We start from the raw sequence: 25,013 nt of genomic DNA, 5'->3' as shown, positions 1-25,013 counted from the left end.
CAGGATACAAGAACCCCCCCCCACTGAGTGGGAGAAACTATTCACCCAATACCCATCAGACAAGGGGCTGATCTCCAAAATATACAAGGCACTGACAGAAATTTACAAGAAAAAACATCTAATCCCATCAAAAAATGGGGAGAAGAAATGGACAGACACTTTGATAATGAAGAAATACAAATGGCCAAAAGACACATGAAAAAATGCTCCACATCACTAGTCATCAGGGAAATGCAAATCAAAACAACTATGAGGTACCACCTCACACCCCAGAGATTGGCACACATCACAACACATGAGAATAAGCAGTGTTGGCAGGGATGTGGAGAGAAAGGAACTCTTATCCACTGCTGATGGGAATGCTGTCTAGTTCAACCTTTATGGAAAGCAATATGGAGATTCCTCCAAAACTGGAAATTGAGCTCCCATACGACCCAGCTATACCACTCCTAGAAATATATCCTAGGAACACAAAAATACAATACAAAAATCCCTTCCTTACACGTATATTCTTTGCAGCACTATTTACCATAGCAAGACTCTGGAAACAGCCAAGATACCCTTCAACAGATGAATGGCTAAAGAAACTGTGATACATATACACAATGGAATATTATGCAGCTGTCAGGAGAGATGAAGTCATGAAATTTTCCTATGCATGGATGTACATAGAATCTATTATGCTGAGTGAAATATGCCAGAGAGAGTGAGAGAGAGAGAAAGATGCAGAATAGTCTTACTCATCTATGGGTTTTAAGAAAAATGAAAGACATTCTTGCAATAATAACTGTCAGACACGAAAGAGCAAAGAGCTGGAAGTTACAGCTCACCTCATGAAGCTCACCACAAACAGGGATGAGTTTAGTTAGAGAAATAACTACGTTTTGAACTATCCTAATAATGAGAATGTACGAGGGAAATAGAAAGCCTGTCTAGAGTACAGGCGTGGTTTTGGTAGAGAGGAGGGAAATTTGGGACATTGGTGATGGGAATGTTGCACTGGTGATGGGTGGTGTTCTTTACATGACTGAAACCCAAACATAATCATGTATGTAATAAAGTTGTTTAAATAAAAAAACAAAAGGAAAAAAAAACAAAGAATGTTGTGAAAGCTTTCATATAGTCAGTAGAATCAATTAAGCATTATATCACTATAAGTAAAAAGCATATCACCAAATTTTGGTTTGATCCTGTGTAAAAAACAGCATAGCTATGGGTTGCATGATATTTCAGTGTTGTGTACATGGTTTGCAATTTGAAGAATTAATTTTGGTTCCTGACACAGGGTATAGTAAATAACGCTATAATTGACCCCTGAGCACAGTCAGGAGCAGTCCCCACAAACCAGGCTGTATCCTCCTTCCTTCCAAAAATAGTAAAAATGCACTTACCTAATCAAATTTAAAGGCTGCTCCTTATAAAAATGAGAAAAATGAGCCCACTTCTGGCAAAGTGTGTACCTTTCATTGGCAGGACCAGAAGGTTGGGAAGGCTTCCAGTATTGGCCCTATACATGAAGAAAAGATTTTAATAAAAAAGCAACTGACAAGTAAAAAGTAAATGATCACTTCTTATATAAGAAAGTTAGATAGTGTTTTCTATTTCTTTTAGATCTTGGTTTTCACTTGCTTAAAGTATTTAATAAAATTCACAATAAACTCTGCAAATATTTATTCCAATACTGTGGCTTATATTTTCAGTTTCTTGAAAGTCACTTTGGAAAAGTGAGAGTTTCATGATCAGGGAGTCAAAATGATCTACTTACCCTTTATATATTGTGCCTTTGGTGTGACCTAAGAAAGTTTTTCCCACCCAAGAATAAAATTTTCTTCAATGTTAATATCTAGAAACTTTATAAACTTCATCTTCATTTAATTCTAGGACCCATTTTAATTTTTTGTTTGTTGGGTTTTTTTTATTTTTGTTTTTGATTTTTTATAAATAGGGGGTTGAGTGATGTGGGAGGCACAACCAGTTGTGATTAAGGCTTATTCTTGGTTTTTCAGCTCAAGAAAGTATTCCTGCTCAAAGCATCATATATGTTACCAGAGAATGAACTCAAATTCAGCACATGTAAGGCAAATGCATGGTATCATCTCTCCAGCATCAATTTTATTTCTTTTTTATGTATGTAAGGCATAAAGGATGAATTTAAACTTTTGCATAACTGTTCTTGCATTACTGACTCAGAGTTAATCTTTTTTCTATTCCAAATACCTTGATACATTTGCTCATAAACCAACGGGCAAATCATTGTCAAAAACAATAGCTAGGACCAGTTTTAGACCACCATTTTGTTCCCCTGAATCTATGCATGTACCTTAAACTAATGCAATACCTCCTACACCAGCTTTACCTAAAATGTACCTACCTACAATTGGTAAGAAGCTTGTCTTGCAAGCAGCTGACCCAGGTTGGATTCCCCAGATCCCATATGGTTCCCTAAGCCTTACCAGGAGTAATTCCTAAATTCAGAGCCAATAGAAACCCCAGAGCAACACCTGGGCTTGTGGCCCATAAACTATCAAAATAAACAAACAAAACAAAATTGCACTATTTGATTATCACAACTTTGCCCTCTGAGATATTTTGCTTTTATTTAAATTTTAGAATCAAGGAGTCCATTAAAAATAGAACCTCTATAATTTTGATTAGAACTACATGTAGTATTAACATTAGGCATTTTTATCGATTAATATAGATATCATAATCTTTCTATTTATTTTTCAAGAAAACTTTTTATATAGTTATTTACTCAAGAAAATATTTCCTAAACTTCAGTGTGCTGTTCTTGAACTTTCTCTCTCATGTGTCCCTTAAGTGATTTTTATAAGTAACTATTGCAATTTTATTATATTATTTTACTGGGAGTTACATGTAAAACAATATATAAATGGATGACTGTAGTATCCTTGTATTTTGTTAATCTGTTAAATTAATAAATCCAGAAGACTTTTGGTCTATTCCTGGGGCTGGAGGTATATGTATATGATAAAATTCTGTTTGAAGGTAAATATACATACTTACCTTTTTTGAAAAGAAATACATGGTATAAATCTATAATCAACTATTTAAAAAGCAATTTATTACATGTTTGCACCTAGTTGTTTATTATTATAAGTTAATTTTGGGATTTTGCTTTTACTTGAGCTGCTCCTTTTTCTTTGGAAAGTCCTTTCTTCCTATTCATATTCCAATAAAAAACAAGCAAATACTTACATCGTGGAGTGGAAAGGCAGATTTGTAAGTGTTAGAATTTAGCATTCTTTCAATTCCAAACTTTTTATTTCCATCTTCTTCACCAAAATGACACCGTGAGAGAATATAATATACCTATACGATGAACATAAGGAGACAAATACCAGAACTTTATGACTTCCATTTTGTTTTCTATCAGAAGTTAACAATATCCATATTTCTGATAGATATGAGCTCTAACTACACAAGGAATTTTCTTTTGCTTTTGGAGAAAGGAAGACTTAAGTGTGCATGGAGTTTGCAGGTTTTCTTTAAAATCCTGAAACATTATGATATTGTTAATAGGCTTTTGCATATACAACATCTCAACACCACACCATCCACCTAGATATCAAAGTCTTTCCAATTGTAGCTATTTTTTTTAACTCTTGGTTATAACAGCTCCTTAGATCCATTGTGATCTTATGTATATTTATATTTTATGTACAATTAAATAAATATTGTTTTTCTAATTTAATTTTATTTTCTTGAAAATGATTGACAATTGATTATTAGTAGTGAACATTTTCTATTTCTTGTTTGATATTTAAATGTTAGATAAGTGAGATTATCTAATCATTATCTCTCTAATTTATTTTGTATAATCTGACTATAGTTCTGTCCAGGTTGCAACAGAATTGATTTTTTCTTTCTTTATATCTAAATAGTATTTCATTGTGTATGAAAATTTTATTCTTTAAGTTGATTTGTTGTTAGGCAATTGAATTATATCTAGGTATTATCTAGTATAAATGCTACAATAATAAACGGTTAACATATTTAACTGTTCACTGTGTTCTTAATATAGATAGCAACTTTAGAATCTTCGGATATTACAGTACATTTTAATATATTTAAATATTTCTATATACTTTCCTTATAAGTTAAACGTGTTTATAATACCACAGTGAATTACAATTCTTCATCCATTTACCCACCAGTATTGATTGTTTCTGGACTTTTTCATAGAGGCCATTCTTATAGGCATGAGATAATATTCTTAATTTTAAAAAATATTTTCCTAATAAACAGGAGTGATGAAGATTTCTGCATGTGTATTAGCTAGCTAAATTTTTTATGCAGAAAAATCTTTTTTCAATATCAGATTATTGCGTTGTAGCTGTTATTGAGTTATATGTTCATATAACTTGAATATTAGTACTTGGTCAAATACTAATGAGAAAATATTTACCTTCTTTCAGAAGAATCACTTTAATTTAAGTAGTTTTTATTGATGTAGTCCTACTTGTTCACTTTAGCATCTATTTTTCTTGCAAATGGAGTTGAATCATTGAAGACACACTTTGTTTACTCAATTATTAGGGAGTATTTTGCTTCTGTGCCTTTCAATAAAATTATTTGGGGGAGGGTGATATTTTTGGTGAAATTTGATAGTTATCCACGCACAGAAATCATTCCATGTATGGTGAGGGGACCAGATGCAGTGTAGATAATGCTAATGGGTTGGCAGCATACAGACAAAGCACTTTATTTCCCAATCTACTCCTTCAATCTCTCTTTAATAAACCTTATGAATTTTGGAATGATGTTAATAGTTAATCCATTTTGAGTTAAATTTTGTATATGATGTTAGTGTGTGATCCTTTCTTATGTGATTATTAAATTTTCTCAACATCATTTACTGAAGAGGTTTTTATTTCTTTATACTCTGGGTTCCTTTGTTATACATTGTATCTCAACATATGGGCTCTCAGTTATATTCTATACATCTAATTATCTATTTTTACCCTAGCACCAATATGATTTAATTACAATAGCTTTATAATATAATTGTAAAATAGACGTAATGCCACTTATAAGTGTTTTCCTCAGGATTATTTAGATTTTTAGAGCAGTCATGATTCCAAATAACTTTTAGTAATTTTCTTTTATGTACTAAATGAATGACATGAAGATTTTGTTAAAAAAATATTGAATCTGAACTGTCATCAGCAAAGTAATTACATATTTTGCAGGGAAATGGTGGTACTTCAGTTAGTGCTTAAAATTTACTCCTGACTCTGCACTCCAAATCATTCCTGCCTGAATTTAAGGTGACGGGGGATCAGACCCATGTTGGCTGAATATACTACAATTGTATGCTGTACTACACCTCCAGTAACCAAGATGATCATTTTAACCATGTTAATTCTTCCAATTTATGTGCCTGGAATCTCTGCAAGAATCTCTGTATTCATGGTCCTTAATAAAGATTTATATAAAAAAAGAATCTCTGGAATCTCTACATTGCCTTATGTCTCCTATTTTATAGTGACTTGTAATTTTTATATATTTTACTGGCTTTTTGTTAATTCCTATATACTTAATTTTTACACAAATGTAAATTTTATTAGCTTTTTACAATTTTTAAAAAATTTCTTTTTCTCTTAAAACATGTTCCCTCTGGAAATTAAACATCTTTGCGCATTAATTTTGTAGCCTGACATTTAATGCACAGGTTGCTTCTTGTTGATTATTTAGGGAGGGTTGTCTATGTATATAAGAATGTTGCTATCCGGGGCAGAAGAGATAGCATGGAGGTAGTGCATTTTACTTGCATGTAGAAGGACAGTGGTTCAAATCCCTGCATCCCATGTGCCCCCCCCCCCCCAAGCCTGCCAGGAACAATTTCTGAGCATAGAGCTAGGAGTAACACCTGAGCACTGCCAGGTATGACCCAAACCAAAAAAAATGTGTCAACAAATAAACAAATAGTCTTTACAGTTTGAATAGCTTAAATTGTATTTTCTTTCTAATTGTCATGGCTAGGACTTTTAATGTAATATTGTATATTATTATTGAGAGTGATGAGACACAGGATATTTTTGTCTTGTGCCTTATTATAAAGGAAAACGTTTATTATATAACTATTGAAAATTATATTAACAGGAGTTTTGTTTTATATAGAATTCACTATATTTAGGCAGGTTTCTTTTATTCCATTTTGATGAAAAGTTTCTTTATCATTATAGATGTTGAATCTACATTTTCCCTGCATCTATTTATATGATGCCTTTTGCCTTGATGTGGTATACAACACATCATATTAATTTGTATATATTGAGCCATCCATGCATCTCGGGAATAAATCCCATTTGATCATACGGTATGGTCCTTTATTGTTTGTTTTGGTTTTTGCATCACACCCAGCAGTATTCATGGGTTACTCCTAGCTCTTCACTCAGAAATCACTCCTGGAAGACTCAGGGGACCATGTGGGATGCTGGAGATTGAACAGGGTCTATTCTGGGTTAGCTGCATGCAAGACAAATGCCCTACCACTGTGCTATCACTCCAGCTCCCTTTCTATATACTCTCTATTTTATTCTGATATGATTTCATTAAGGATATTATATCTCTGCTCATGTAGGATAGTCTAGTTTTCTTTTAATGTAATATCTGGGGGACAGAGAGAAAGCATGGAGGTAAGGTGTTTGCTTTGCATGTAGCAGGTCGGTGGTTCAAATCCCGGCATCCCATATGGTACCCCGAGCCTGCCAGGAGTGATTTCTGAGTGTAGAGCTGCGTGTGACCCCAAAACCAAAAAAAGTAAAAAAAATTAAAAAAAATAGTAATATCTGTCTGCTTTCAGTATCAGTATATAGATAAGTTTTATAAGTCCTCTTTGATAAAATTTTCATTTTGTGCTTCATTATTTTTCATTTAATTTCTGATCTTAATAATAATTATTTTCTGTTTAAACAAAGATTATCTCTTTTACAATGTAGTATAATTCTAACTTGAAAGCAGTTCTTTAGATTTCATATTAAGTACTCTGTATTACTTTAATGTTTGATGTTTTGAAATCTAGGTAAGAAAAGAAAACAAGGTGCTAGAATGATAGTACAGTAGTTATGCTTGACTTGCACACAGCCATCCTGGATTCAATCCTCTGAAGACTGAGTGCAGTCAGGAGTAAGTCCTGACCACCATCAGGTGTACCCCCAAACAACAACAAAAACCAAATAATAAGTAAGAAAAAAGTGAAAAGAAAATGAAGAATAGTTTTAGCTGTGCATTCGGCTTTTTTTTTTCTTCCACTTTTTCTTTTTTGTGGTTATTGGACCAAACTGATGATACTGGCTCAGTGCTTAGGGATCAATTTCAGCAATGCACAGGCAACTGTATGGTGTCATAGATGAAACCAAGTCTTGCTAAGCAGAGCTCAGATAATAATCCATTGAGCTTTCTTTCAAGACCAGTAGTCAAGTTTTTAATCTCTGAATTTTAATTATTACATTTTGTTTGATATTCTTGTCAGTGAACTTTTTGAAATATATCGTTAGAAAACAGAAACATAAGTCGAAATAATTTTTGGACACCTGAAAGTATTAAACCTAAAACAATTAGTATCCAACTTCTCAAGAGTAAATAATCTCAAGAGAAAGGGTATTGTGACAGTTATTACTCTAGTGATTGTATTATTAGGCAAAGATAATAATAAGAAAATGGCAATAATAACAGCAGCACTAAAATCCTGAAATTGTTTACATTTTAAATTAGATGATGATAATTTCTCACACTTTATTGAGAAACTTAGTATGTTATAGAAGAGTTCAAAACAGTTTTATACTTTACTTCATATATTCTCAGGAAATTAATTAGCAATATTAAACTTCAAATCAGTTCAATATCACCAAACCCACCAGTCTCTGTGTTGGATAACAGAGAACAGGAAATATTGTTATCTGAAAGACTGAAATAGTTATAATTAAATGGCAAAAAGCTTGTGCTTCTCTAATACTTTGTATTGCAAAGAAAATGAAACATGTTGTATTTAGAAGAACCAATTTTCCCTTTTCTATGATTAACTTTATAAAATCTTTCTTTGAATTTTTTATAAATCAAAATTCTTTGGCTTTAAGGTAAGTGCTTTTCTGGAATTATATAATGACTCATTCTTTACTATACCCATATTGTCAACCACTTATATATTTTTTTACCAATAATTTAAATAAGTTTCAGAGGTTTAAGTGATTTAAGTGGACTTTCAAACTTGTACAGTATCACCAATTACTAAAATATATGAAGGAATAGTTTGCAGAAAAATGGACATTGACACATACAAAAAGCATACACAGGCCATTAAAGGTGTACTCAAAGGGCTTCTCTACCTACAATTCTGTTTCTTGATGAGTTTGGAAAGAATTTGGTCTTGTCCTCAATACAGAAGAGTTCCTGACGATATCTGCTGAATTGGGCAGTCAAACAATCTGATTCAGGATACAGAATTTTCACTTTCTTTGGGAATCTAAATGGTATAATTGAGTACCGGTAAGAGGTTCTCTCAACTCGGGGAATAAATTCTTGCTTAATTGGCATTTTCATCCCCAACACTTCAGCATAAGTAACTAAGACTTCCCAAGGGGCATGAATCTTGACAAAATAAGTTTTTCCATTTTCAGAGTTCTGTATTAAAAAAAAGAGAGAGAGAGAGAGACAAAAGTACAAAGAGCATGCCAATTTGTTTAAAATAAAATTTTATAAAATGTAAACAAATTATGCCGCACCATTTTTAATTCACAAAAATTTAGTTATTGTTTAGGAGTTGATTTTTGATACATATATTTGTTAATACATGCATACATCATCTATTAGTTTTAATGTATGTGAGAGATACAAATCAAAGAGAACGTTTGAAAATATGGTTCAGGATCAGTGTAAACAAACCCAAAATCTACAGATATGTAGGCAATTCTTGTCATTCTCTTAAATTTCTACTCACTGACTATCAGTGTAGAATTGTGTTAGAACATGAAAGACACAAAGATATATATAGATATAGATAGACATGAGATATATAACTTCTCTTACTCAATTTCCTCATGTAGTATGTATCTAGAAGATAAATTATGAGGACTCTTTTCAACAGGAAAAATTACAAGATATGAGCACTGTGTTAAATATACAATTATTAGATGAGTAAAGAGAGATAAGAGAGAAATGAAAGCTAAAATTATAAACTTAGAAGTATAAATAGAAAGCTTTAATCTTTCATGGTCAAATAGACTCATAGGATAATACTATGAAGAAAATTCTACAAAGCCATTAAAAGACATGAGATTAAAAATTGGACATATTCATAAGCAGAAAGATACTTTGACTTAAACAGATTGCTATTTAATCTATTAAACAAACAAAACAAAACAAAATAAATGAAACAAAATAGTTTAACTATTTATGATACCAGATTACAAGTAGCCTTTTCAATGACAAAGATAACAAAATCCATATTTTTACTTTGTGTTCTGAATAGAACTATTTGTCTTTATTCAGAGTTCCATTCAGTCTGCTTACTTTCCTACACTTACTTACTTACCAACACTGCCCTGGCTACCACAATGTACATACCAACAATCAAAATAAACTATTGTATCCCAAATATAGTCTACTTATTTAAAGCAAGAATAAGAGAAAAACACACACACAAGTAATTAACACTGAAATAAATTAATAATTGCATTCACCATTTTGTCTTCAATTTCCAAATCAAGACCTATTTTTCTGAGATTGTTTTCAAACACTTTTCTTCTTTCCTATAGAGAAATATCATCAATATCAAATTATGTAGAACAATTACCTTTTCACAGTGACTAAAACACTCATTACACAATGAATATTCCTCATATCATAATGTGACACCCATCATTTTGTATAAAGATTGTTTCACCATTTTAAGATTCCTTATAAATATTCAGTGTCTCAGAATATATGTACGCCATTCCACTAGAACTAGAAGTAATGTGTAAGACATATGAAACATCTATGTAAAAATTTAGCAATTTTACTGAAACATAAAAATAAATCTAGCCAGAGACATGCTATACCCTACTTTTAAAAATAGATAAAACTATTAAATTATGGGGCCAGAGAGAAAGCACAGCAGTAGGGCATTTGCCATGCATGCAGAAGGTCGGTGGTTCGAATCCCAGCATCCCATATGGTCGCCCGTGCCTGCCAGAAGCAACTTCTGAGCTCAGAGACAGGAGTAACCCCTGAGTGCAGCCGGGTGTGACCCCCCCAAAAAAGAACTATTAAAAATAAAGAACTATTAAATTACCAATACTCATTAACAAATCATATATTTAATAAAATTTATATTAAAATACCACAATTTTTGAATCAGTGATAGAAAATTCTGGACAATCTCATTAATCTATGCTATGCATAAAAATTGAATATGGACAACCTTGTTGGCCATTATTGCAAAAACTGAGATTACTAAATTGTGGAAGAAGAATATAGGGAGACAGCAAAAAATAGTTTATAAATGATGTTAAAAACAGATGGTAGGTCTGGGACACATAGTAGGTGTTGTAGGTATAAATTTTTTTCATTAAACCATGATATTTAACATTACACTCATTTTACTTAAACCATATTTTTTAAAAAGAGAGAAACCCAAAGCATAAAATTAGATCAACCAGAGAAATAATCCTATATAATATAAGTAAATGATAGACATAAAATTCAATAGTATTAAAAGTACGTAGATTATCTCCCAGGTGGTTTCTGGATCCTGAGCACTGTGAGGGAGTACCTCAGAAAACCATCAGTTTGTCAAAAGAATAAGTGAAAGTAAATAAAATAACAGATTAGTCATACATTTTGGGAATAAAATTGCATTAAAAAGACATCTAAACATCTCAACTTCTAAAGTTTATTAATATTTGTAAAATATATATGTCATGGGGTCAGAAAAATAGTATAGTTGGTTCGGATGTTTGCCTTGCACACAGCCAACCGGGTTTGATCCATGGCATCACTTACAGTCTCTCAATCACTGAAAATAGCATTTCTTGAATGCAAAACTAGGAGTGACTTTTAAGCATGACCAGGTGTGTTCCAGAAACAAACAAAAAAACTTGTATATATTTTGTGAGGTTGTTTACATACCTTGATGTACAAGATCCTTGGTAAGAGATTCTAAGTATTGCCAGAATGAAGTAGTCTCACAGCATGCTGTGTGTGTGTGTGTGTGTGTGTGTGTGTGTGTGTGTGTGTGTATAAATTCATATCAGAAGTGTCCCCAAAACATAACTGACTTCATACTTACATCCATAGACTGGCCTATATTGTTGTTGTCTATATATTGATTTTGCCCTTTAACATTAGCTCATAATTTCCTAGGTTTTACAACATAAAACAAGAACATCTCTGTAAAATTCTAAAATGTGCTTTTTATTATTTATGGCTCTCTCATCTAAGTACTTACTGCCTTTATATCTCCATCTTTTTTCTGATCATCAATATAGGAAAGCACAAAATCAATTTGCCTAATTCCATCTCTAAAGAAGATAGAACTTTGACATTGCAGTTCTTTCATAAACTGTAGGAGATATGAATAACAATACAAAAATGCAAAATGGATTAGTAAAATTGAGTTACCATACAATTATTTGTCAATCCTAAATTGATAGATAATATAAGCAAACAGTTTTCATTTGTACAAATTTCATTTCCTTTTGAAAATGAAATTCTCTGAAGGAGATACATATTAAGCAATAAGGATGCAAAATAAAAATACCCCAAGTATCTTAACTACATGCACATGCAAATAAAAGTGGGATATACCAAAATATAAAATGTGTACGTTGCCCAACATTTCATACAAAACAGACTTGTTCTTCTCATTAAACTAGATTTTAATTATTGTGAAACAAATAATTTGTGATTATGAATACAATTAATCATAGATCAGTGAGTGAAGCTCACTTTACGAAAATAATTTATAACATAAATTATATTAATGATAATTGTGTTTTTATAATATTTTTGACTTGCTAACTTTTTTTTTTCAGAACACACCTGTTTGATGCTCAGGGGTTACTCCTGGCTAAGTGCTCAGAAATTGCCCTGGCTTAGGGGGACTATATGGGACACCGGAGGATCGAACCATGGTCCTTCCTTGGCTAGCACTTGCAAGGCAGACACCTTACCTCTAGCGCCACCTCGCCGGCCCCGATTTGCTAACTTTTTAAGCAGTTAGCCTGCCAGTTGGCTTCAGTACAAGAAATCTCTCATGCAAATTTCTTTTCAATATCAATTTACTAAGTAAGCCAAAATCAATTCTTTATTAAGGAAAGTGTTAGAGAATCATGGACACTTTAATGCAGCTGGTGTAGTAGTATTGTTCATAAATATCATAAAATTGGACATTACTGTAACCACATTACATAACTATAACAAAAATTAAAACAAAAAAGTGAAAATATATTCCTCAAAATCTAATCAATTTGTGCTCTCAACTGTCTCATTAAAATAGTAAAACTAAAAAATTTATCTTTCACATCTTGTATATAGTTTATGAATTCACCCACTTTCAAAACTGTAAGAAAGATACTTTAACAAGTGCAAAAAGAGATTTCGGAGTTGAATGCTTTGGTGACCATAGTTTATATGTATGAATAAAAAAATGATAGAGGCCACATACAATACATAAAAAGATGTGAATTAATGATGCAATATCTGAGGCTGGTCTCGATAGCACAGCAGTAGGTCCATTGCCTTGCACGCTACCAACCTGAGTGGACCTGCGTTTGATTCCCAGCACCTCATATGGTTTCTGGAGCATGCCAGGAGCAATGTCTGAGCACAGGGCCAGGATTAACCCCTGAGCACCACTGGGTGTGATCCCTCCAAAAAAAAGATAACAAAAAAATGATGTAGTATCTGTCGATGATTGTTCTAAGAGCGATTCAAATTTACTAAGCATAATATTACTTTTAAATTGCTTTAACTTATGGATGATGTAATTTTTATTACTAGTATTTATATTAGTTCATGAAATTATTTCATGGTACAGATATTTGCTGTTCATCATGTGGAGCCAAGTATACCTCCGGACAAAAGGACATAGATGAATCAAATTAAAACAACATCATGTTTTATTTGCAGTACATTAATGAAGCAAATATATTTATCTATGAATAATTGCTGCTAGGCTTCAGAAAAACTTTAAATTAGAAGCCATAGAAATAGAAAAGATACATCAAGAGAAAATAACTGTCAGCAAGGCTAAAAATAAATAACACAAAAAATGAACTATCAAATATTTTATTTTGATTTTCTGGCTCCTTAGCCAAAAATGTATAGCCATTTCCCTTTTCCAAAAAGAAAGGACAGAAACTGAGGAAAATAAAAATAAAACTATTTTACCTTATCCATGATAATAAATATATAAAATTGGAATAATCGAGCTCTTTAAAATCAACGTAGCAATATTATAAAATTAAACTCAAACTTGTTCAGCCAGTTTGGCTTATAAAAATAATGATCATACAAAATATGGTTGGGGATAGAGAGACAAAACTGCAAATATAGTGTTTATCTTGCATGAGGATGATGCAGATTTGATGCCAGCACCCAATATTTCCCCCAGCAAGCCCTCCAGAAATGATCTTGAGCACAGAGGTAGGAAAAAGCTCTGAACACTCAGAGTAGAGCTATATATCTGTGTCTGTGTATGTACATAAGTTATATATGCACACACATGATTAATACACACAAAAAGAGGAAAATAGTAACTCTGAGATTAGCATATTTTTCATGGTAGTTTTAAGCAAGCAGACTTTAGTTATTTAACTGTACAGAGAAGTTAGATAAGACAGTAAAGGCTGATGATCTTGTTACACACCTGTAACTGAATATATTTGAAGCATATAATTCTTTTTTCACAAGATGACCATATTTTACAATGCGTGAAGGTTTGGATTTATATTTTTTTGTTACTAGAAGTGTTTTATTAGGCTCACATCTAATTTTTTAAAACAACCAGGTGGCCATTCTATGGTTTACAGATATGGATTCTCAAAAGGAAATTTATAAACCTATGAAATACTATGTAAATCACATGTGTTCTCTAGGGAACTTGTGAACATATGCATATGAAATGTTCTATGGATTATGCTGCATATATATTAAGTGTGTATAAAGAAGTTATACACATCTTAGGATTCATAACTTTAACCAATCTAATATGATATTAAATCTCCATTCATAACTTTTAGTGTCTGAGGAATAAGAATCTATAGCAAAGTTCCCACCCCACATCAATTGCAAACATTCGAGTTAAAAATAATAGAAAGACATAAAAAAACTAAGCCCATCACTGCAGCCATCAAAAGCATAAGCAATATCATTCAGCACGTTTTACCATAAGACGCTTTGTCAGGAACAGATTGTATCGTTTTGCAGACTGTGAAATATCAATAGAGAGTTAGAAAATCTTCCTGGGATGAAAACAAAATGCTTGTTTAAAGCTACAAAAGTAAACCAATCAACACTCAATGAGCTTCTTTATGTGAATATGCGTGTATTTTGATTGATAAAGTTGGAGAATGGTAATATTTAGAAAGAAGTCAATAAAAATAAAAAAATAAAATAAAATGAGTAGATAGAGGAGGGGAGAGGAATACATCTCCCTTTCCACCGTGACTTCTTTAAAATAGACATAGTTTTTTAATTTTTAATATATTTATTTAGAAGAAATTTATGTCTTATGGTGTTCAGAATTAAACTTCTACATACAAAGCAGGCCTAAGGCCTTTAGCAATCTCATAAACATTGCATATTGTATATTTAAATAATTCAGGATTTAGGGGCCGTAGCGGTGGCGCAGCAGTAGGGAGTTTGCCTTGCATGCAGATGACCTAGGACAGATCACTATTCAATCCCCCATCATCCCATATGGTCCCCTAAGTCAGGAGCGATTTCTGAGCAAATACCTGAGTGTCATTGGGTGTTCCCCCCCCAAAAAAAATTTAGGATTTGGGCCTAAATTTTATTTAAAAAAACATAAACATTAATTTGTATAATTAAATTTTTGTTTAATTTAATGGATAAAATGAAAATATAAACATTGATTTGTGAATAGAAGATATTAAATTTACAATATTGTATAGCTTAAGATATAGTTTTTCTCCTCCTTTTCTTTTTCCTTCATGTTACAAAATTGCTCATGATTTGTTTTAGTCTTACAATATACACCACCCTTCAGTGCACATTTTCTACCACTAATGTTCCCCGTTTCCCTCCCATCCTCCTCCTTCCTGCTTCTGGAGTAGGCATTTTACTATTCTGTGATTTACACTATTGTTCATGTTATCTGTTCAGCATCCTTTTTGTGTTAGTGTGATCAGTTATTTATTACCATTGTCTTAGTGGTCCCTTCACTGCCCTAACTTCATGTAATAATCCCTCTAACTTTATATAGCACATGTGCTTGCTACTTGTTAACTTTCTTAGTCAGGAATTTGTTTTGTGTGATGTAAGTATGTGTGTCCTTTACTATGTCAATCTAACTTTTAGCTTTTGTTTGGGGGCCACACATGGACCCAGAATGATCAAACTACACATAGAAAACTAAATCACTATTAAAAGAAATAAAAAAGGACACCAGGATAAGGAAAAAAATTCTATATTTATTGATTGAAAATTTCATATTGTCAAAATGGAAATTCTACTCAAAGTATTAAACAGATTTAAAGCAATTCTGATCAAAATTCCAATAACATTCTTAGAGGACTCAAAACAAACACTATTAACATTTGTATGGAATCATTAAATTCTTCAAGTATGCAAAGCTATTTAGAGGAAATTAAAAACGATAGGAAATATTAAATTTTATAAATTCAAATTACTCTATAAGACTTAATTGTGGCACTGGATTAAAATAGGCTCTCTTTCTCTTTTAAAACATAAAGAAATTCAGAGTCCAAACAGAGTCCATATTGCAATTAATCTTTGACAAAGAATCTGGGTATATGAAGTAGAACTAGGAAATTCTTTTAATAAATAGTTATTGGGAAAACTGGATAAACACATGGAAAAAATGAAACTGAATCCATACTTCACACTATTCATAAAAGTTAATTTGAAGTGGATTAAAGAATTCATAATTCATACTAAAAATAATATAGCCAGAACTCTTTAGAATATGGATGGACCCCAGAGGTGTTTCAACAGAACATTTAAAAGATTTGCATGGCAAAATATTTGAACACCATCCATCTGATAAACAGCATCTAATCATATAAATCTCACAAACCTCACCACCAACAAAAAATAATACTCTAATTTTGATTAACTTTCCTAAATTAATATTAAAATTGAATTAATTTAATTAAATATTAAAAATATTAATACAACACTGTGACATTGTTGAGGAAAGTGGATATTGGTGAAAGGATGCTGCTCAAAAGTTGTATGAGTGAAAATAAATCATTAACAAATTTGTCATTTGTATCTCACAGTGATTTAATTTAAAAAAATTAAAAAGAGTTACAAATGACAATTAGACATAAAAGTTGTCATCCAACTTATCAAGGGTGTAAAAATTAAAAGGTATCTTATATATTTATAATATATGCTATCTTCTCATAAAGATACTATTTTATCATTGATGATAAGATATATCTCATATCTATAAGAATAGCATATATCAAAAAGCATGCAACAACAGTGCTGCCACCAGCACTAACCTGATGTGGTAAAAAAGGATGTGGTAAAAAAGGAACTTTCATTCACTATTGATGGGAATGTCCTCTGATTTACCTTTTTTGAAAAACATAAATTTTATAAAAACACTAAATTCTTATATGACTCAGTAATTACACTTCATGTTATTTATATATTCCATTAAATACAATAACATTGTTTTATAAGATATATGCATATCTATGTGTTCATTGCAGTGCTAAGTACAATAGCCAATTATAGAAACAATCCAAAGTTATGGTTTATAGACAAACATTGGAATGCTATACTGCTATTAGTAAAGTTGAAGTCATCATGTAGTTTACTGCAACCTGGATAGAACTAGATATTAACATATTAAGTGGGATCAGTTAATTAATTTAATTGATGACTATTAATCCCATTAAATATAGAGCACATATAGTGTAGTCAAACACATATATACATAGTATTATAGGAAAATGTCAAGCTAAATATATTTTTTGTATACTAAGCAAATTTTAAATAATATAACGCATTATTTTGTTTAAGGGAGTATCAAAACAAATGCAGACATATATTTTCTCCCATACATAGAAAGATATAAAAATATACCCTAGGAGCCCCAAAATATAATGCACACAACCTTCTGCCAGCACTTTTCACTATAGTCAGACTCTAAAAATAACCAACAACCTAAGTTCCAAAGACAGATTAGTAGATAAAGAAACTGTGGTACATCTACAGAATTGATTTTTACATGGCTGTTAGAAAAAAATGTGCTTATACATGGATGGATTTGGAGAGTATCATGCTGAATGAAATGAGTCAGAGGGAGAGGAGTAGACATAATAATAGAATAGTCTCATCTATGGTATATAAGAAAAAAAAAGAAGATAGTATGGTAGTAGAATCCAGAGACAATAAAAATGAGGGCCTGGAGGAACAGTGCATTTTCCAAAGCTTGCCCCAAATAGTGAGGAGTGCATTTAAGGAAGAGAAAGGATCCCTATGACAATGATAGTTAAAAATGATTACTCTAGGTGAGAGCTAAATGCTGAAAGGAGATATAGTGATAGGCAGATAACCCTTCAGGAACACTGCAATTCACAGTGTCTAAAAGGGAGAGGGGGAGAGAGAAGGAGAGAGAGAGAAAGAGAGGGAGGGGGGAGAGAGAGGAGAAGAAGAAGAAGAAGAAGAAGAAGAAGAAGAAGAAGAAGAAGAAGAAGAAGAAGAAGAAGAAGAAGAAGAAGAAGAAGAAGAAGAAGAAGAGAGAGAGAGGGAGAGAGAAAGGGAAAGAGAGAGAGAGAAAGAGAGGGAGGCTGGGAGTAGGGTGGACAGAAAACTAGGGACATTGGTCGTGGGGAATATGCACTGGTAAAAGGTGTTTACATTGACTGAAAAATCATGAATAACTGTATACGTGAAAACTGTATAACAACAATTGTCTCTCTCACACCATTTTTATTGTATTTCAACTCTTATCCTTTAAAAAAAAAAGAACACAACAACAACGATAAATAGGAACCTCTAGAACTTAGAGACTCTATCCTAGACCCTGACCTATAACCTGCACAAATACCAAAATCGCTAGCTACAGTGGTTTGATTTTCTCACACACAACTGAGAGGAAACTTTCCTGGCATCACAAAAAAGCCTTTGGGATGGGGTAATGAGTATATATGGAGCCAGGGATTGATCCCATGATGGTATGCTTCAAGGATGGAGAAACCCTGAATCTCTTAGGCCACAGGAATTCCCTTTCTTCCCTAATGCTTACTGTGCCTATGCAAAAAAAAAAAAAAAAAAGTGGAGGGAACGCCAAACCCTACCACTCCAGCACCCATACTTTTTCTTGTTTTGTTTTGATTTGTTAGTTTTTTACTTTATTTTCCTTCTCTTTTTTCTTCCACTTTTCTCTTTCTTTTTCACCCTTGTGGTTATTATTTAGATTTATTTTTATTTTTATTTGCTGGGTCCATTTTTTTTCTTTTTTCTTCCATTTTTCTTTTCTTTTTTTCTCTCTCTTCTTTCCTTTTTTGGTAGTTGTCACCAAAATTTTTTCTCCCCTTTTTCTTATCCTTTTTATCTCCAATGACGGTGGAATAGATGCTCAATCTACAACAAGCTGTATAGTGGAGACCAGTTGCACTAGCATTCTGGGGGGGGGTAGAGGAGAGAGATATGGGATGCATCCTGGGAACAGGGGCAGAGGGAGGACAACACTGGTGGTGGGAATGCCCCTCATTCATTGTCACTATGTACCATAAATGATGCAGTGAAAGATTTGTAATGCACTTCGGTCAAAATAAAAATTAAAAAAAAAAAGAAAAAAGAAGAGATTACTAAACCTTCTGCTAGTGCTTTAATGAGTTTATTGGTGATTTAATAATTTTAGAAAAATATACTTGCTACTAAACTTTTTCTTCATTCCTTTCTCTTCCATCTCTTTAGTTTTTCTATTTTCTAATTTTTAAAATAACTTAGCTTTGGTCATATATAAACAAATATATTATGATCAGTTATGTCAACTATGTGATGCATTTTCTTTAAATAAATGTAATAAAAAAACTGTATTATGAACAGCCTTGTAACCTTGATGTTTAAGTAAAATAATTAATTTTAAAAAGATGCAAAATTAAGCATATGAAACATGAAATTTTCTTTATATAATAAAATGAATATGCTAGGAAGAAGTTTTCTGACTTTTTTTCCCTATCATCCCTTTCAAAATTCTTTCTTTTCTCTGCTTCCTCCACCATCACCTTCCCTAGAATACTTGCCCCTAATTTTATGCTATGGTCTCTTTAGCTATAAATTGTTAAAAATCACTGGGCTGAAGCCCGGAGAGGTAGCACAGCGGCGTTTGCCTTGCAAGCAGCCAATCCAGGACCAAAGGTGACTGGTTCGAATCCCGGTGTCCCATATGGTCCCCTGTGCCTGCCAGGAGCTATTTCTGAGCAGACAGCCAGAAGTAACCCCTGAGCAATGCCGGGTGTGGCCCAAAAACCAAAAAAAAAAAAAAAAAAAAAAAAGTTACTGGGCTGGGACAGGAGAGATAGCATGAAGGTAAGGCATTTGCTTTGCATGCTGAAGGATGGTGGTTCAAATCCCAGCATCCTGAGCCTGCCAGGAGCGATTTCTGAGCATAGAGCCAGGAGTAACACCTGAGCTCTGCTGGGTGTGACCCCCCACAATAAAAAGAAATTACTGGGCTTGAAGAAAAAAAAAAAACAATTGCAGTATGTGTAAATAATTAAAGCATTATGGACCTAAGTTTTCACATAAAATACATGTCTAAACTTATTTTGAATTTATTTGGAGACTTAAAAGAAGTTAATGCATTTGTAACTTACCACATTTATGGGAGAATTTGACTCTTTAGGGAGAAACTTTTCTAAATAAAATGAGAGGAGAAATATATGTTAAAATGGTCAAGTATTAATTAAGATAATATTTAAAGTTAACACAAGGAGAAAGTAGGAATTCAAAAAAATATTTCAACACTTCCAAAATATAAAGGCAAAAATCTTTATAATGCAAGAATATTTGTTCTCTAGTGACTACAATTTAGAAAAGTGCTAAGAAATATCTAGCAAGTCAAGAGCTCCCCCGATAAAAATTGGCAGGGAGGAAATGAATCTTAATCTAAATATAATAAAATATTGCTTTAAGTGTTATCCTTACATGCTGACATCTTAGGAAAATTAATACATATTTAAAAAATACAGAAAACATAACCTGCAATGTAAATAGCCATTCATAGAACATGGCTGACCCAAGATGAACCAGGTTCAATTCCCAGCATTTCATATGGTTCCCCACCCCCACCCTGAGCCTGCCAGGAGTGATTTGTGCAAGCAAAGCCAGGAGTAACACTTGAGGGCCATCAGGTGTGGCCCAAGACAAACAAAAATAAATTTATTTTGTAGTTAATGTGCATAACAAAATTTACTATGATCTATATAGTTCATTATGTTTTGAATAATCATCACCATCATCTATCTCCAGAAGTTTTAAACCTTATGAAACAGAAATGTTTTATTCATTGATAATAACTATTAATTCTTATCTCCTCAATTCCCAGAAGTAAAACTAAAAGTAAACTACCATTTATTTTCTCTCCATCTATGATTTGGATTATTCAAAATAGACTAATTTAAGTGGAATTCACCATGTTTATCTTTGTGGATGTGAATTACTTAGTTAAATATCATCAAAGTTTAATAATGTCATGCCATGTCATGTTCATATTAGGAAAATTCTTCCTTTATTTCTTATTTTTTTTATTTGGAGGCCAGACCTGACAGTACTTAGGGACTAATTCTGGCTCTGTGCTCAAAGATCACTTTAGGTAGGTTTCAGGGAGGGAATAGGATGCCATGTGGGGATTGAAACCGAATAACCATGTGCAAAGTAAGTGCTTCACCCACTGTACAATCTAGTCCTCTCTAACCTTTTTAAGACTGGATAATTTTCTATTGTGCAAATACCACATTTGTCATATTCTCCATTTATAGCCATTGTGAATAATGCTATTATCAATATTAGATGCACAGATATATAAGGTCCTCTTTTTAATGATTTCGTCTACATATTGAGAAAACAGTTGATGGGATATGATGACTTGAAAGGCAAGAGCAAGGTTATAATTTAAAAATCCTGCCACATATACTGTGGTGATTATCACAGCCTTGTAGCAAAGGATGGTTCACTGAAAGTGAAAGAAAGTGATCAAGTCAAGTGAGAGATTCTGAGTTTAATCCCCACAGATGTTTGAAGGTGATCTTGATCACCCTGGAATTACTGAAATTTTTGTTATTCTATTCTCTTTTCTCCCCCCCCCCTTTTTTTTTGTTAGTTTGTTTGTTGAGGATCCATACCCAACAGTGCTCAGAGCTTATTTCTGATTCTCCACTCAGATAATTCTATTTTCAATTTTTTTTCAGCTGTGTTCTTTCTTTTTCCCATCTGGGTTGGGAGAACACATAGGGATTAGGCAGCTGTGAAATCCACAGCAAAGAAGATTCTGTCAAACACAGTAGGTCCTTCTCTTGCCCTTTCCCAAAGACTTGTTTAGGGCAATCCAGTAGTCAGTTTCTTTATTTCTTTCATTGTAGAAAAACTCCTCTCCTGTTTCTGCAGATTAGATTAAATTAAACCCTGGAAGGAGGGCAAAGGCTCAGGCCTTGTTCTAGCACTTCTGCAAAACTTTGGGGTGTTTACGGGACGAGTAAAATTCAGGTGCTGGACTGTCCCCTGAAAGGAGCATCCTTGCAGGCTCTTGGCTCTTGGGAACCATACTCACTGAAACTACAGCCTCTCCTGGTTCTCCTGGGCTGCTGGTGTGGGGTGCGGTGCAGAGGGTAGTTCCACCAAGTCCAGCCTTTGGGTTTCTCCACAGATGCTATTCTGCCCTCCAGTTTGGTGCTCTTGGAGCAGGCTTAGATTAAGTATTTGAGCCAGCTGTAGGTGTTTCCCTTCTCCAGAGACAGAAGTGGAGACTGTCCTGCTTTCTGCTTTCCCTGGCAAGTAAGGTGGGCAAGGAACTGACAGGCAGAGTCTCTTGCAGATGGCTGGGGGTTATGGCTGCCTGGGAAGCTTTGGAGTCTGGCACTAGAGAAACAGGACAGACACCAGAGTGCTGGTGAGGCTAATTGAAAACACCCTTTTTAGTGTCCAAGGGCTCTGGAACATGAGGACTCCGGATCAAGACTTGGAGGCAGGAGTCAGAGAGAGGATTAAGGTATTTTTTTCTAAACACCAGAGTTTTTCAATTTTCTTTTTTCTTTTTTCCTTTTCTTTTCTTTTTTTAATATTGTTTTTGTTTTTGGGTCACACCCGGCTGTGCTCAGGGATTGCTCCTGACTCTGCGCTCAGAAATAGCTCCTGGCCAAAGAACAAAATGGATGCTGGGATTCGAACCACCTCTATCCTGAATCAACTGCCTGCAAGGCAAACGCCCTAATGCTGTATTATCTCTCTGGCCCAGATTTTCAATTTTCTGTAAACTTTACACCCAGGGATCTAAATGCACTATAACTGAAATACTTGCTGTTACATGATGAGCTTAAAGAGTTATATCATTGTTATTTTAATTTGAATATATTTTTATTCTTATGACCATATTCATATAATCTTCAGATGACTGTCACTTCAGAAAGTTTGCCCATTATTTAATCAGCTTTTATGGCTGTGTTAAACATTTTTCATATATTTTGAACAGGATATTTAATTTGCGAATATTTGTTCTCATTCTATTACCATTTTACTGTTTATACAGTATGACATATTTTAAGAAAATATTCAGTCATATATTTTATTGTCCTTTCTCTGTCTTCGGTGTCATATTCAGTACAATTAAATACAAATTACAAGTAGTAAAATTTTTGCCCACCCTTTAATTTTTCCTTTTTCTTCTTCTTTTCTTCCTTCTAATAATGTCAAATAGAAGTGACAGAAATATATATTCTTGGTATACAATACACTCACATACAAACAAAAATACTTACTAACAAAAGGACTTTTACCTTCCTAATAATTCTTTAAAATATAAATGGTTCCTGATGTAAAAGCTTAAAAAAATGTGATAAATTGATACTTGAAACTTGTGTTGGAACACCAAAATTTTATAGTGAAAACTCAACTATCAATACTTTGTAAATCACAGTTCTTTAACTAAATAATTTTTAAGTATGATCACAGGCAAAAATACATTAGAAATTTATGCACTTTGCTTTTATATGTTTAGAGAAAACTGTGAAACAAAGTAAAGCCTGATATTCATAAGTTATAGAATGGACAACAAAGAATTTCAATAGGATTGACAAATGGATAAACTGCTAAAGAATGCTTTTCTTTTCTTTTCTTTCCTTTTCTTTCTTTTCTTTTCTTTTCTCTTCCTCATCCAAGAATTCCTTTCTAAAAAAAAAAAGAAAGGAAACTAATATTTCAATTATATAAATCTAACTTTACAAACCTAAACTATATTTTAATAGATGATTACTTAAGGGGAGATGCATTGATTCACATTTCTACACTTCATTCAATTAAGACACTGAGTGAGGGGCTCCTTCCAGAGTTAAGCGAAGGCATACATAAGAACTGATAAGGGGGACCATAGCGATAGTGTAAGGCACTTGCCTTGCTCACGGCTGATCCAGGGAGCACCTAGATTCAGTTCCAAGTGTTCCATCTGGGCCCCCAAGCCAGAAGCGATTTCTGAGCACAGAGCCAGGAGTAACCCCTGAGCATCACCAGGTGTGGTCTTCCCAAACCACCCCCCCCCATAAAAGAAACAATAAGGATGTCTTAAGTTCCCAAAGCTTCTATATTGCAAGCCATCAACTGTACAAAGTGTTATCTGGTCTTCTCTCCTACTGAAGCTGCACTTTGGCTAAGAAAACTGGTACAAAATTGCTATTACTTTGGCTAATATTAATGTCCTAAAAATAAACTTCTTGTCTCTGGTCCAGAATTATTGTCTTCCTTCAACATCAGTGAAATAGACTATAACTTTATTAATTTCCATGTACAATAAAATTTCATGTCTCACATTGTCATCAATATGATGGTAACGATGTTGATAATAATAGACAACACTTGTTAATCCTTTATAACTAAATTTTTAAGTATAGTACAGGAGACACACTTGAAAAGATAAGAGATGTTGAGGAAAGAGTAAAGGAGAGAGAGAGAGAAAAAGATTGAGTTGAATATTGAGAAGTAAAGAAAGTATGTGATTTATATCAGAGAGAAGTAAATGAGAGAAGTAAAATGCCTGTCTTGAATCCAGACAGGTTGGGAGGGGGTTAAATGGAGGACATTGATGACGTTGCACTAGTGAAGGGGGTGTACTTTTTATGACTGAAATCCAACTACAATCATGTTCATAATCATTACGTTCAAATACGTAAATGTAATATTTATGCTGAGATCTGAAAGTTGAAAGGATGCAAGCCATGTGAGAAGAAACTCATAAAGGCAGTAAGGCAAAAACAGTTTTGTGTGTTAAAAAAAAGAAAGACAAGGAAGTGAAAATAAATAAAAGAAATGAAAGGGAAAGAAATGAAAAGAAAAAGAATGTAAATCTAGAATCGACCAAGGAAATTGCAGTTTGGATCATGGACCTAGTGACATGGTGATGCTTGATCCCTGAGTTGTGGAGCATTTGACCAGGGCCAAATTATGATGTTCAGTGGATATGTGGAACTGAGAATAGAAAATTTGGTCTTTTGTATGCACAACAAATATTCCCTCTATCCCTCACATATCGTGTTTTTGACTAGCTAGGATTCCCACCTCCCCAACCCAAAAAAAGC

The 25,013-nt window shown here is 33.1% G+C and overlaps 1 protein-coding gene across 1 annotated transcript in view; it reads right to left on the bottom strand.

The window, feature by feature from the left end:
* Window positions 1-25,013, bottom strand: part of ANO5 (anoctamin 5) — a 78,757-nt gene that overhangs the window by 49,274 nt on the left and 4,470 nt on the right. The window contains exons 2-8 of the mRNA XM_049780691.1: window positions 22,247-22,308; window positions 14,393-14,434; window positions 11,453-11,566; window positions 9,705-9,773; window positions 8,356-8,646; window positions 3,220-3,333; window positions 1,392-1,507 (exon numbers count right to left, since the gene is read on the bottom strand). Of these exons, the coding sequence (XP_049636648.1) occupies window positions 1,392-1,507; window positions 3,220-3,333; window positions 8,356-8,646; window positions 9,705-9,773; window positions 11,453-11,566; window positions 14,393-14,434; window positions 22,247-22,308 (808 nt within the window). The remainder of the gene's footprint in view (window positions 1-1,391; window positions 1,508-3,219; window positions 3,334-8,355; window positions 8,647-9,704; window positions 9,774-11,452; window positions 11,567-14,392; window positions 14,435-22,246; window positions 22,309-25,013) is intronic.

This window comes from Suncus etruscus, chromosome 9 (assembly GCF_024139225.1).
Source record: "Suncus etruscus isolate mSunEtr1 chromosome 9, mSunEtr1.pri.cur, whole genome shotgun sequence".
NCBI classification, from domain to species: domain Eukaryota; kingdom Metazoa; phylum Chordata; class Mammalia; order Eulipotyphla; family Soricidae; genus Suncus; species Suncus etruscus.
Note: the sequence above shows the minus strand (reverse complement) of the source record. Positions and strands in the feature narration are given on the sequence as shown.